The sequence below is a fragment of the Perkinsus marinus genome (genome assembly GCF_000006405.1).
Source record: "Perkinsus marinus ATCC 50983 genomic scaffold scf_1104296936976, whole genome shotgun sequence".
NCBI lineage: Eukaryota > Perkinsozoa > Perkinsida > Perkinsidae > Perkinsus > Perkinsus marinus.
Window position 1 is genome coordinate 184,680 of NW_003213971.1, and position 14,222 is coordinate 198,901.

General features: G+C 47.9%; 3 protein-coding genes across 3 annotated transcripts in view; 1 reads left to right on the forward strand and 2 right to left on the reverse strand.

The window, feature by feature from the left end:
• Positions 1 to 4,592: 4,592 nt before the first annotated feature.
• Pmar_PMAR001393 (hypothetical protein) lies at positions 4,593 to 5,499 on the forward strand (the record flags this gene model as incomplete). The annotated part of the gene is made up of 4 exons (XM_002783501.1): positions 4,593 to 4,714; positions 4,762 to 4,931; positions 4,978 to 5,033; positions 5,080 to 5,499. Coding segments are annotated over exons 1-4 (746 nt in total), but the record flags the coding sequence as incomplete, so codon positions are not given.
• Positions 5,500 to 6,469: 970 nt separating this feature from the next.
• Positions 6,470 to 7,778, reverse strand: Pmar_PMAR001394 (conserved hypothetical protein; the record flags this gene model as incomplete). The annotated part of the gene is made up of 5 exons (XM_002783502.1): positions 6,470 to 6,587; positions 6,637 to 6,704; positions 6,750 to 6,862; positions 7,285 to 7,405; positions 7,719 to 7,778. 5 exons carry the CDS (start codon positions 7,776 to 7,778, stop codon positions 6,470 to 6,472), a joined length of 480 nt encoding a protein of 159 aa, XP_002783548.1.
• Positions 7,779 to 9,102: 1,324 nt separating this feature from the next.
• Pmar_PMAR001395 (gag/pol/env polyprotein, putative) overlaps positions 9,103 to 14,222 on the reverse strand; it is a gene marked incomplete at its 5' end in the record, with an annotated part of 6,063 nt that continues 943 nt past the window's right edge. Inside the window, 3 exons of the mRNA XM_002783503.1 lie at positions 9,103 to 11,140; positions 11,183 to 12,620; positions 12,681 to 14,217. Coding sequence (XP_002783549.1) covers positions 9,432 to 11,140; positions 11,183 to 12,620; positions 12,681 to 14,217 — 4,684 coding nt within the window. The 3' untranslated portion in view covers positions 9,103 to 9,431. The remainder of the gene's footprint in view (positions 11,141 to 11,182; positions 12,621 to 12,680; positions 14,218 to 14,222) is intronic.

The following is a 14,222-nucleotide window of genomic DNA, read 5'->3' on the forward strand; positions in this document are numbered from 1 at the left end:
AATAAGGAAGCCCTGGAGCTGGTTCAAAGGTTTCCCGAAAAAAAGCACCTACGTGGTGCCCCCTGGAGTAGGAGCTCAGATTCGCCTCAGATTGCCTAGGGCTCCAAAGAAAGCGGAAATTCAGACTATGGCACTGCATGTAGTAGTCAATAATTATAGAATATATTGGAGTTTCACAACTTGTGTGTGTGTGTGTGTAATTGGTGCCGGGCATTACGGGCCTAGTGGCCTATCGCCCTTAAACATACAATCGCCGACTCCAGTGGTCACGAGAGGCTCAACGACAGCTCCCCAAGAAAACAATATATGAGTGAGATAAGCAATGAATGAATGATGAAGTCAGGTCAATGGTATGATGTAAACAGTAGAGTAGAGCTTGAGACAGCTAAATGAGGCAACGAGAAAGTTTAGCGATGCTCAATGCCTGCTGCATAGACTCCTTGTCAATGTAGAGCAGTTTGAATAAGTAATGGTTGATATCCGTGGGGGGATAATAACCGGGAAATGACGAGGATGATGTTGCAAAAAGGCCGGGCATGAGAGTAGTAGGTACAACACCGTGTTGTATTGAGTGCGGAGCACTATGACATGCTGAGGACGTAGAGGGTCGGGTGAATGGGAGCACACCAAGCCGTAGGCGGCACAACAGACTCTGGTCGTTGCGGGTGAAGGTGTGTAGGGCATCAGTAGCCCAAGAGTAGCGTAGATGAACGGCAGGAGACTTTCTGACCCTGGTGACGGCCATCCTGGCAAAGGTGAGCATTCCTCGTGCAGGCGGTGGCGTTGTTGGAGACGAAGGTGAGCGAGAGTGCTACTTCACTTTTCTCGAGGGAAGAATGGTTGCATGACTACTTGGGCTCGAGCGCGTTCATCTACCGCATCATGGGGTCCAAAACCCACGTGGGCCTTTATCCATTGGAGCGTGAGTGAACCTTCTGCGTATCGCACCCGAAGAGGGAGAAGTGACCAGACTTGGAGAAGTAGAGGTCGTATGCTGTATACGGTATACAGACAGAAGTATCCCATTGCTGTCGCTGTGCTGATCTCAACTCTCTGGAGTACTCGCTTGAGGTATCCCAAAAATGGCGTCGTAATATGTCCCAGGGTAGACCTGCTCGTACTCGTGTGTAAATGACTCATCGGTTTTTCCCAAGTCATGGAGACTCCAATGTGCGATTCCAATAGGGCTTGCATGTATCCAGTTTTGTCCGATATTCTTCCCATGAGGCTTTGGCATAATTCCACGTAGATACTCTCCGAGGTGGTCTCGGGATGAATAATGGCTGCGTAGTAAGAGACCAGCGAATCTTCAATGGTGAATGATCTGAATTTGCAGGAGCATGTTGCAATACGTTGCTGATAACTCGACCTCGGAGGGTCTTGGGGGCTGCTGCTACGTGGATAGTTGAGCTACCCATAGGTCCCAAATAGGTATGTGTTTTGAATAATCCGGAGGTGTAAACCATGTATCCCAGCTCGTAGTATATTTCCTCGATCTCCCCGCATCATCGTGGGGGGTGGATGATGTATCCCACTCTGGATGGTGTGCGTCGAGGTCTCCCTCCACTAGAACTTGTGGAGATACGATGATCGTATTACGATCTGTGGGAGATCGACAATCGTTAAGTCCATTGCCGGTCGGGAATAGATGTTACAAATAGTAACCAAATTCGAATACGGTAGGTTTAGTAAGGTAACCCCAACGCCATATATGCGTTCTGAGTGTCGACATAGGCATACTGGTGTGTGGTACGATATGTAAATAACATAATGTAATGCCATTACGGATCAGGCATACTAGACCACCACTCAGTCTCCCCCGTGCTGCTAGCACGGTCTATCGCATAGACCCCTGGTCTATGCGCCACCGAATATCCCGGGAAGTTTAGAAGACTCGTCTCCAAATGATGTGTTTCTTGAGGACATCCCACATCTACCTTCGCTTATTTAAGATACCGTAATAGCTCCAAACGGCTAGACTGTAGACCACCAACGTTGTAGGAGAGGACCGTTAGAGTATGTCGTGTCCACGACATACCACGATAAAACTGCTACATGACTTATATTTAATTGACACTAGAAAGATCGATAACACTTAATATAGCTAAGTGGGGACTAACGCCGTCATCGAGCCATCCTCGGTCACACTCGTAGAGTGGATGTATGAGTGATGGCAAGCCGGCCCCAGTTTCGATCTGACTCTCGTCAGGAACCCCCACGCCACGATAAGGCACTGGGACCAGTGGGGGCACAACTTGTGAAGTGGCGTAAAACGATGGTGACGCGGAAAAAAATGAAAATGGCGAACACGATTCGTTTCGCTCCGCTCCGCTTCTTCCCGCGCAGTTGTCTATTTCCGTATCGCTCAACTACCACTGAATAGTGTCACACTCCACAGTGTGACACTATTCAGTGGTTCAGCACTTGTATTGTCTTACTAAAATTGATCCCAATATCGATGTAGTTGCCTCTGTCAAAGAGTTGCATTGAGTCTCATACACCGACACAGTGTGACACACTGGGTGTGTGTTGGTACTACGGGTTAACAGCATTCCGATAGGAAAGTCTAACCTCTTTACAGTTCTTCCACTTTAGGTCGTATGGCGTGCTGTTCATCCAAAGGATGCCGGTTCGAGTTCCCCGTTGTGCTTTAATCGATGATGCCCACGACCATGTTGTACTCAGATGAAGGGGGATAGAGACCTCTATCTTCTCATGAAGGTTAGTGATGCAAACCCAGTGACAGTGACGTGAATGCCATGATCAGCATCATATAACCCTCCCTTCTGTCATTCGAGATCGTGTATGATTTCAAATACTTGATACATTTCCTCCTGCGTTACCGGTTCACCTATATTGTCGTTCAACTCAACCGTTACCATAAGTTGAGGAGGTAGCCCCTTTATATACGTTCCCGTGGGGACCCATGGTGATGATTGCATTGAATATCGTTTGGCTCCGCCGCCCGACATGTTATTTTGTTGGACGATGTGTGAGTAATATACGTGCCACTTTCAATTGGATCCGGATGGGGCAGCTATGCCACTCCATGATGCGTCTTAATACAACCCATTTTGCCCTTAATGAGACCAATATCTGGGATGGGGCAGCTATGCCACTCCATGATACGTCTTAATACAACCAATTTTGCCCTCAATGAGACCAATATCTGGGATGGGGCAGCTATGCCACTCCATGATACGTCTTAATACAAACAATTCTGCCCTTACTGAGACCAATTTCTGGGATGGGGCAGCTATGCCACTCCATGATACGTCTTAATACAACCGACTTTGCCCTTAATGCGACCAATTTCTGGGATGGGGCAGCTATGCCACTCCATGATACGTCTTAATACAACCAATTTTGCCCTTAATGAGTCCAATTTCTGGGATGGGGCAGCTATGCCACTCCATGATACGTCTTAATACAACCAATTTTGTTTTTAATGAGACCAGTTTCTCGGATGGGGTGGCTATGCCACACCAGGATACGCCTAAACACAACCAATTTTGCCTTCAATGAGACCAATTTCTTGGATGGGGCAGTTATGCCATATCTGTATATGGGAGAGCATCTTAATCGATTAGGGGGGAGTGGGGTAAAGAAAAAAAGACAGAAGAATCGACTAACCTCACTACTGCCTTTACAATCGGTGCTCTGAGCGCGCGCCCCCATGGGAGATTGCCGCCTTCCTAATCTTGTGAGTGCGAGGGTCGGTTCACTTACTACAATCGTATTCAAGCATGTTGAATCCTAAATAGACACCAGCCTTTGAAAGGCATATCAGCGTCTATTTTTTCACCTGCATGTCCTTGTTTTTTGGGGAGCCTTGCAGTTTGGAATCTTCACTTGTGTTACAATCGTCACTTTAATAACAGCCTACCATTAGAATCACCAGATTTACCCATCTTTATATATACCTCTGTAATTATCTCTTCTCCGGGGCACACTAATCTACTCTGCCGACCACTGCTCTCAGACAACCACAACCATTGCTGAGTGTCACACTACGAGATGTCATTTGGTAACCCTCAGCTCACTGGTTACCGCTTAGGCGACTTTCTGCGTAGAATATCATCGGACAGAGAGTTGGCGTCAGACAAGTCACTTCGCGCGCGCCACGCGCATGATGGCACTCAACTTCCAGAATCCCAGCGCATCACGTTGTGTTCCCAGAAATGACCGAATAGTTTCTCTCGACGAGTCGTCGATCTCGCGCAAATTCAATTGTGCGCTAAGAGATATATGATCATACTTCAACTCAGCCGCTTCACGTGGATGTTTTCGAAGTGAACACACAACTTCCACTTAACAAACGATTCCTCATCAACATTGAAATTGGAAGTTGACAAGTACGGAATGCAGTGAGAAACAATGTGCATACTCCTTCACCGTGGAGATTCTAGGGTCCCTTCTCGAGTGTGAGTATCAGCGACGAGCACGCGTTGGGCGCGTGACGCTCACGCTGAAGCCTCGCGTCACTCACAATTCCATCGGTGGTGACACTATTGTGCTCATTTATAATGAGTGATTCGAGTAGTGAAGTTGATGAAAATAGGCTGTCCCTGAGGATTTACTTCATTCCCCGCAGTATTCTGTTAAAGCACCTTCATGAAATCATCTAGTTCCTCACAACTCCCAAGGAGGTCAAGTGAACGTGACACCCATCGTTCGGCTTCGACACCACCCCTGACTAAATTTTCCAAAAGCGGTACGTCTATTTGCCCACCTTCCATCAGAAAAGAAGTCTTCATTCAGATGCAGAACACGCTGAACTGACTCCGAGCCATTCATTGCCTCTTCGCAGTCGTCTAATACGCTCCGAATCTGCGATAGAGTCAGGGCGCAGCGCAGTTCCTGCAGAGTCTTCTCCTGGGGGTCGGCGTCCCTGGCATCGTCGAGCAAGGGAGATCTCCGCAACTCACGAGGTGAGTCGGACCGTCGGTCCTTCGAGTTGTAAGTGACGTCTATCAGAAATTGACGAGAAGGAGAGGCGAACGGGCAGAACCGCAACCACGCGAGTTCCTCGGGTGAGTCGTTGTAGAGATATTTCAAGTTGGTGATTTGTTATATTAGGGAACCTGTAGCTCATCGTCAAGAAGGAGTGCAGGAACCTCCTGAGGCCATGTGGAGTACAACTCCCGCGCGCCCTATGATTCAACCAGCTGCGCCACAGGTCGGGATCGGTCCCTCTTCGTCATCTTCCAGTCAAGGACCTCTAGACCAGCCTGTACCGAGCATTTCTCCTGGGAGGACTCAGCCCAGGGTCCAGGTGGCCTACCTCAGACAAGGTGTTCTGCAACAGCTGCGCGAGAGAGGGTATGTCCCCTCAGCAGAGGCCGACGGTGGTGTTTCTAGTATGGCCGTTGAACAAATCAGACGGTACGTTCCTGTTGATGGCAGTTTGGGGTCTCTACTACACAATGCACAAGGTCACCAATGCGCCCCTTGTTTGTTTCATGCAAAACGAAGGTGCCTACGTGGAATAAAATGTCTATTTTGCCATGAAGATGGTCACGAAGGTTTGCTTAGAGTCAAACAAAGGATAAGACCGAGCAAAAGAACTCGAGAACTTTTGCGGACCGTTCAAGAGCGACGGCCCGACCTTCCACCAGAGGATGTGATGAGACTCATCCAAGAACATAAACGGGAAACTTCCAGTCAAAAGAAATGAGCCAATAGTAGTGCTACTTCGCAATCGTTCCCAATTCGCCGCCTCACGTGAGTCGTTGCGAGGAACGTATTGTCGACTTTAATAAATGATTTCAGTTATCACTTTATAACACATTTTTTCTTCCTGAAGGGCCCTATAGATAAATGTAATCATTTGCATCATCTCCGGTAAGGAGATAATGACCTACGAGGTCTCAGGTACGACGGTTCTTCCCATTTTCATAACATTTTAACACATCTTGTTATTTTTGGACCAAAAATCCCGTCCACACTGTTCCTTGTTCGTGCTTATGCACGGGGGCGACTACTATCTGGCCTCCGCAATACTTCAGGGAGGCCACTTTTCGTACCAAGTTTGCTTTGAGTTGTTAAAAGTTAAGCATCACTATGTTAATCAGTAGGTTTGGAGCACTACTCCACATAAATCGCGTTGTACTGAAATGATGTCGATAATGAAAGCCTCGCTGAATCTCTGTCTTTCCGATCTAAAGACATTCTCGCGATACGAGTATCGCACTCGTTGATGAAAAAAAAGGGTCTCCACACATTACCATATGAGCAGCTCTACCTAGTGATTCCAGATAAGCTACATTCTTCTGTAGAGCTTTAATGCTCTAGAGAATTGCACCGTATGATTGCTTGCTGTTCGTTATGAAAAGGCGTGGCGAATTGGTGCTCATCATCTTATCTCCATAGGTGATAACTCTGGCTCTTATTTAATGTAACATAATCGCTGTGTGTACCATCAGCACATTCCTGACCACTGGACGTAGAACTCAACACAACGATAAAGTCAAGTCTTGTGATGCTTCGACTTCTTTTTCTTTTTCTTCTTTTCACGTTGTGCAATAACAGGCGAATCCCCTTCATCATCACTCCACAAGAAATTCGCCTGGTCGAGGGAACTTGGCCTGAGAGAAAACTATTATTTTCCCAACATCAACTCTTTCATAAACTCACATGGCCACCACTTCTCGAAGAACTTGCATTTGTTTTTCTCGTCGAAGCATCCGCCCTGCATGTCGCTCCTGAAAACGTTTCCTCCGTACATATCTTCAAACCAATAGACGTACTTTTTCTCGAGCATGTTTAGCTCTTTCTGCTTCCCAAAAGTCCTCTTCATTTGACCGGTGTTCTCTCATTGCCTCCGATTCGTGTCTACGATGGCGTTTCCGACTCTCCTCAACTACACCAAACCAGAGTGATATTCTATACACGTATATGTTGTGAACTCCAGAGGACTACGATTTCATAACGATCATCATATCATACAGAATTAGAATAAAATAGAGTAAAAAGATCATAAAAAGTAGTAAAATAAATGAATCTAACAGCAAAAAATACGTCACCAATTACACACACAGTTGTTGGAGTAGGAATATATGTTCGCTTTCCTCAGCTGAGCTCAGGAGGAGTTTCCAATGCTGATTATAGAGATTCACAAACGAACTAAGAAATTCACAGAAAGTTGTCAGAATTCCCAAAATTTCCTCTCATAATTTTCATTTCGTCACCAACATGTGTAGTTGTCCATGTGCATATTTCCCCACAGTTTTTAACAGCGGCGACGATCCCTCAACACAAATGTGCAATAACGATCCTCCTTACCAGATTGTTGACTCCTGCTGGACTCTCGCTTCAAGTGTCGCCGCTTTTGCTCGTTCTCCTCCTCGTCGGCCTTGAGCGCCCACATAGCTTTCTTCTCCAGGAAGACGTTGTGCGAGTTGGCCTGAGAGTGGTATTGGAATATGTATTACTTTTCCGGGAATTTCCTCAACAAATTATGGAAATTCACACGCGACTTGAGGTAGAGGTTTACAGGAGCCAACAACATGATGGGAAATCCGGGGAAAATTTTCTCGTTGGAAACAAAAAAATCCCCAGAATTTCTTAATACTTGTCATCAACACTTATTGTTGAGTTTGCGCATATTTTTCCCAAACTGCCTAAGGACGAATAATTTTCCAACTTTTATGCGCAAAACGGTTCAGATTTTTGCAAAAAAAATCTTTGGAAATATTTTTTTCCTCAATTGAGCTCACCTGATCTAGCGCGTTTCTAACTAACGATTTGCCTTCTTCAATAAGCGGACGTCGAGCCATTTTAAATGATGAAACTGCAGATGATTTTGTCGTACAAAAAAAGAAAAAACACATTTCACCCGAGAAATACTGGTATTTATCACTACAATTTCATTTCTTTACCGACACAATCGTTTCAACTACCACCTAAAAGTTACTCATGAATAATGAGTCGCATTTCTTCGCAATTTAGTAAACTGTCCTTAGGTGCGTCCAGAACGCCGATCGCGATGATTATGTCTAAGTACTTCAAAAAAACTGGAGATAATTTTCCCCTTTTAAAACAATCTGCATAATTCAACCCAAATTCCTCTTGCATTCAAACGAGATACAATACTGCAAGTTTACTAGAGTGAACTCAACATCCTCCAAGATTCGGTGAAAATTCTCACTACTATAACAACGCAACTAGCAGAAGCTTGCTTTGGAGATTCATGTATGTAGCACTTGATATGAGGGAGAGATGGGAGCAGTCTACAGTTGATAATAACGTGAGAGAATCGATTGAATTTAACTTCAAAATATGCACATGGTCAACTACATGTGCTGATGACAACCAGAAAATTGCGGGGAAATTATTTGGCAATGGATTTCGTTACTCTCAATTGAGAGTAACGAAACCCCGATCAGATCGATTGAGTTTCATTGAATGACAACATACGAACTTCATACAAGTCATGGTGGCTGGGATATTAGAGGGATAGATCGATACACCCTTAGTGTGATTTCTCTCTCCAGAAACCGCGTCAATACTAGAGCAAGAGACCTAGTAGTTGCAGTTAGGGATATTTGATGAGAGTTTGTAAGTAGTAGTATAGACAAGCTTGAAGGGATGTGAACACACCCGATATCATGCGTGAACTGCAGCGTTCCAAATGCTTATCGTTGAATTCAAAACTTTGTTATCAATGGAGTCTCACCACCCTAGTGATCTGAGAAACACTAGTGAAAACATGTTTCACGACAACTGCATATCACCGCGAATATCGGGGTTTTCGCGGAGATTTACGACGCCACTTCACGTAAAACGGGTTGTGGAACTCCATTCATTATTCGATCATGCTGCCTCAAAATATGAGTATAAGATCAGCCATATCGAACCAGTAATTTGTATATCAATTTAGTGAACTGAAAAATAAATAACTGATAAATAACTACTCAATGTCAGCCCGGCCGAGGCGCCCGGACTACAAATCGATTGTCTGGGCGCACGCGAATGCTCTAGACCTGGTTGAGTTCCACGGGAGTCGGAAAGACATATGTTCAGAGGGGTGTCTTATGCAGCTGCTAGCAATGAATGTCTTATCTCTTCACTTGCGGCAACTATAACTCAACCGCTCTGTTTCTGGCGAGCTTTCTTATGGCACCGTTACAGGACTGTGAGAAAGTGTGCTCACCATAGCAAGTATATTGTCATATCCTTGCTATGTAACGCAACGGTAGGAGCCATATTAGAAGAGTACAGATAGAGGTTGGCCAGAGACCAGCAGAGTATATCCAATAGCAGATATAATACCACAAAGAATGGCAACCGTGGGGTAATGGGGAATCTAACGGTTTCACGGTTACACATTAAGGCGGGCGATATACAAAGATACTGAGAGTGAGAAGCTTACGAATCTCATACCCCGCCCTTCCTAGAAATTGCACATATATAAATACACAAATATCGTCTCATATATTTCCTTCCAACTTGATCACCGTAGCGATACTCGTAGAGGGATTGAACATGACGACAGATTCGTCAAGGGACTGGCAACCGATGACTTCGACAGTAGTTAGATCACCCACTGCATGGGCGATAGACAAAGGTTGACCTTGGAGTTGTCCCGTTGGAAGTTGGATGCCAGCAGACTCCATCAACTGATTGGTGGTAAGGGTAGGAACGGTCGACTCATCAATCCTAAATACATCATCCTCGACGACTCGACTGCTGCCGTAATAACGACGCAGATTGTGAGTATCTTCAGTACTGCCATCACCCAAAATCACAGTACCACGACCTAGAACCGCTTGGATAGAGTAAGGACCAATCCACTTAGGCTGCAATGGTGTGCCAGCTGGGAAGTACTTCATCACTAGATCTCCTGGGCGAAACTGACAGCCTCGACGGGAACCGACCGCATCAGGAGGGTTAGAGTCGTGGAAGTGTAGGAGACTATCCACAGCACGTCGACGGGCCTCATGGACTCGGATGGCCTCCTTGATAATGTCATCAGAGAGCTGCTCTCCTTGAGGTTGGAGTTCTCGTGCAAGAGGTCCCACATCATCCCATCCGAAGAATAGGAAGAAGGGAGTAGCCGAACCGTGTGAGAGATCAACAACCCGACGATTACATCGCTTCTCAGCCTTACTGAGAAATGCAGACCAATTAGTGGGAGCATTACCGGTTAATGCTCTAAGGCAGCGCTTGACCTCTGCCTGTTGTCGTTCCAGTCGAGAGTTTCGCCATGGGCTGTATCTGGGAGCATATCGGACCAGACTTCCAGTACGACAGGCCCACAGCCTGAAGCAACGGCTGGTAAACTGCGGACCATTGTCGGTATAATAGCTTAGCGGGGATCCATACCGATCCACAAGGTCGCGCTCGAGAACAGCGGTGACTGTAGAAGTTGTTGAAGATGGTAGAGCCCATAGCCAGAGGAAACCGCTACTGCTGTCCAAGGCACTCAAGATGAACCTGCAAGCCTTCTTATATATTGGGTGATTGCTGGGTTCTAAGGGCCCCACGAGGTCGAGGTAGACGCAGTCCAAAACGTGCCTGGCTGGAGTCATCTTGCCACCAGCGCTCTTAGTGGTTCGTCTAGAGGTACAATGAGCACAGCTGCATCTTCGAAGGATACTCAGTGTGATCGGTCTCAGACGAGGATGATAGAAGGAAAGTCCCACCATGTGTATGATGGCTTCAGACCCAGCGTGACCGATGGTAGCATGGTGGAAAAGAATAACCTCCTCCACGATACTCTCAGGTAGAACAACCTTGGAGTCGCCAGTCACATAGAGACCGTGACCATTTTGAGTATAAGAAGACGTGATCCACGACTCGGCAGCTTGAAGAGCCTTCACCATTTCCTTGCAGTTACCATTGATCATCATGTCAGCAATACGTCGTATTTTCGCTTCCTCATCGTCGTCCTCCTCAACAGACTCGACATTGGTATCAGATGAGCCTCCTTCGCCCGTAGCCTTGGTAGTAGTAGAGCCGACCTCAACCATCTTGGCTTTGGCACCTTCATCCTCCTTCATCTCTCCCTGTAGTGAGGCAGCATCATCTACGGTATTGCGGCATAGGTCGCCGATATCGGTGATGGCTCGAGGGTCGAGAACGATGTCCAGAAGATTGCGGCGGGCGGGTGAGGATGGGCCTGTAGTTGAGGACTCACCTGCAATAGATCTCGCCAGAGCGTCAGTCCATCTGGGTGCACCAGTCCTCGGAATCCAGACGGTCTTCGTCACATAGCGAGTGTAGACTTCCCATTTGGTTAAGATGGCACCGGAGAAGGTGTCGGCAATATTGTTCCACGAACGGCATCCGTTGATGTTGTCGATGAGAAGTGTGGTTGGACCTTGTAGTTCATGAACGCAGTCAACCACGGCTTCGATAGCAGCAACTCTTTCACGCCATGTCGAACTCATACGCTGCTGAGTAGCATCCCAGCATCCACCAGTGAGCTTCGCAGGAAGAAGGGCGAACGGTTGGGGCTGAGGAGTATCGAACAGCACATCAGTGGTTGGGAAGTCAACAGGTAGAGAGGCAGAATGGGCCAGCTTGCTGTTGGGGTCGTCAAGGGTTACCGCGATGAGGACTACAGCGGACCAAGAGGCGGTGTTGCTATCAGTGAGCAGAACCGTGCCAAGCAGGCGATCACCCAACGATGTGGCGAGGAGTCCCGGGAGTCCAGAGAGATAGAAGGCGACAAGTGTGTAGAAGCTCTCCTTGAGTCGATCATAGAGGTCGTCGGGAGCTTCCCCATTTTCCTTCTGGAAAATGGACTGTGCCTTCTGTATGACAAAAAGGGCTGACATGGCCTCAGGTCCTAGAAATCCTCTGAAGTAGTTGAACACTCCAAACCACTTACGGAGCCAGGCTAATCTCGCAGGTCGAGGGTCGCCACGGTCAGCAGGTTTGAGGGTAGGCTTCTTGAACTCGGACCACGCCATAGATGCCGTCGTGTCAGTGAACTCGAAGCGAGTGGGCTCCATGGAGCAACACCCATTCGTCAAACGCAGACCACAGAAGTTGACCGATGATGATGGCGGAATGGACTTGGCCTCGTTGACCAGGAAGTGGAGGGTTTCCAACTCTTCACGAGCCACAGATACCGCGGCGTGGCAGCTGTTGGTGTCAAGTGCGGCCACGATAACGTCGTCTTTATTGTGCCTGACAATAGCTTTTATGCACTCCTTCTCCAAACGGTCGTTGATTCGGTCAATAGGGATTTGAATGGAGGAGTTGAACAACACACTGCTCCATATCCACCCTTGTGGTAGTACTCGCATCTTCCACCACGTCGAATTGCCGGAGGGGTCTCGAGTGACCAATCCGAACAAAGCAGAGAGCCTCGGAGGGAGAAGTATAGATGAGTACGCATCAGTGACGTCAACCTTTGCATATACGGAGTATGCATACGGGATGCTGCCAATCTTTGACAGAGCACTAGGCTCAGACTGACGGTAGGCTGCTTTACTGGCAGACTCACTCACCACTGAGGCACCAGGGACAAAAAGGAAACGACCATTAGAGTCATGGGTCAGGACAAGCCGGTTGATCACGCGACAATCCAGGGTGATTCTATAGCGAGAATCAACTGCGGGATCCGGATACCTTCGGGGGTTGGCGTCACCAGAACCAGTCCGATTGACCTTGTCGACGATCACAGTAGCAAGCACGGTAGTACATTCACCTTCGGAGCATCGCATTACCTTGCCTTCTCGCTCCATGGTGAGCAATCGATGATGCTCGATGCGCTGGTCGACATCAGACTTGCGACGCAGCTTCTCGCGATAGGGATAGACAGGAGCACACTCTAGTGGTTCGCAACGGCATCTTACACGCTGGCTCCCGGGTGACCGATCATCCTCTACCACCTCGGCGAGGGGGCAGATAGGTAGGGTATCCACCGCAACGCGGTGAGCGGCCAAACGAGTAGCAGATGGTTGATTGATAGACTCGATGCTGGAAACATCCGCGCCCGACCGTGACGATAGAGCCAAACCAAGAGTAGGGAACATATTCGTCCCAATGAGGATGTCCGGATCAGCGCCATCACAGACCAGGAACTTTAGATGGCCGGTGCATTTGCCGCTAGCGAAAGCAACCTTGGCCACATGAGTACCACGGAGTGAGTTTCCGTCAGCCACACCAACGGCAATGTCGTTGTTGAGGGTGGTGACATCACTGGGGTCTAGCACTTTAGACTCCAGAAGGTAGCCTAGGAGTCCTCTGCTCATGAGGGAGACATTGGCTCCAGAGTCCACCAGAGACTCTGCGTGGCAAACACGCTCATAGTCACCTCCCAGCTTCAGACGCACATGTGGCTGAGTACCACCTCTGACGTTGGTCTGGTCCTCGAACGCCGCTGCTGCCTTGGCCGTTATAATGGCGCTGCGAGCAGAGGCAGTAGGGAATTTGCTGATGAACTTGGATAAAGGATCTGGCTCTTGGGATGAGGCCGATGAAGCTGCTACTGCTGACTGTTGAATACTACCAGTGTTGGTGTTGGGAGCAGGGGCTCGACACACACCAGCTACATGCCCTTTGCGACGACAACGAGAGCATATAACTCGCTTGGGAGAAATGCGACAGTGATGTTGGCTGTTAGAGGCCTTGATATCACCACAGGCTCCACATCTCTCGGTTCGACGGTGTATACTCTCCACTGGAGCAGTGCAGTCTCGGGCAAAATGTCCCACACCAGAGCATCGCAGACAACCATTCTGAGGGATACCGAGGGTACCAGAGATGGCGGTATGAACCTTAGCATAGCAAAGGTCAGTGTCCAGGACGAGTGACTTGGCAGACTGACGAGGCTTGCCACCGGAGTTAGTGGTGGTAGCGGTAGTCGGTGGATAAGTCGCTTGGGTAGTGGTAATGGCAGTAGTGGTTGTGAACAAGCCTTGTTGCTCAGCGTTAGAGTAGAATGACTTGAATGTTGCTTTGAACTTCTCGTAGTCGAGTATGCCGCTTGGGTTGGTCATCGCTAATGCCAGCTTGCACTTGGGACAAGTGAAGCCGCGTTGAAGGAGAGCAATCTTATCGATCGTAGATACCTTACCTTCCCCGGGGTAAGTCATCTCCCTCAGATGGAGTACATGCTCGAACTCCTTGATATAGTCATACGGTGACTGATTAGGTGACTGCTGAGTAGATACCCAACGATTCTGTAGGGCACACTTTTCGGCGACGGTGAGGAATTCGTCGTCGAGGGCTTGAAGGATAGTGTCGCAGTGGCCCACTGCGCTACG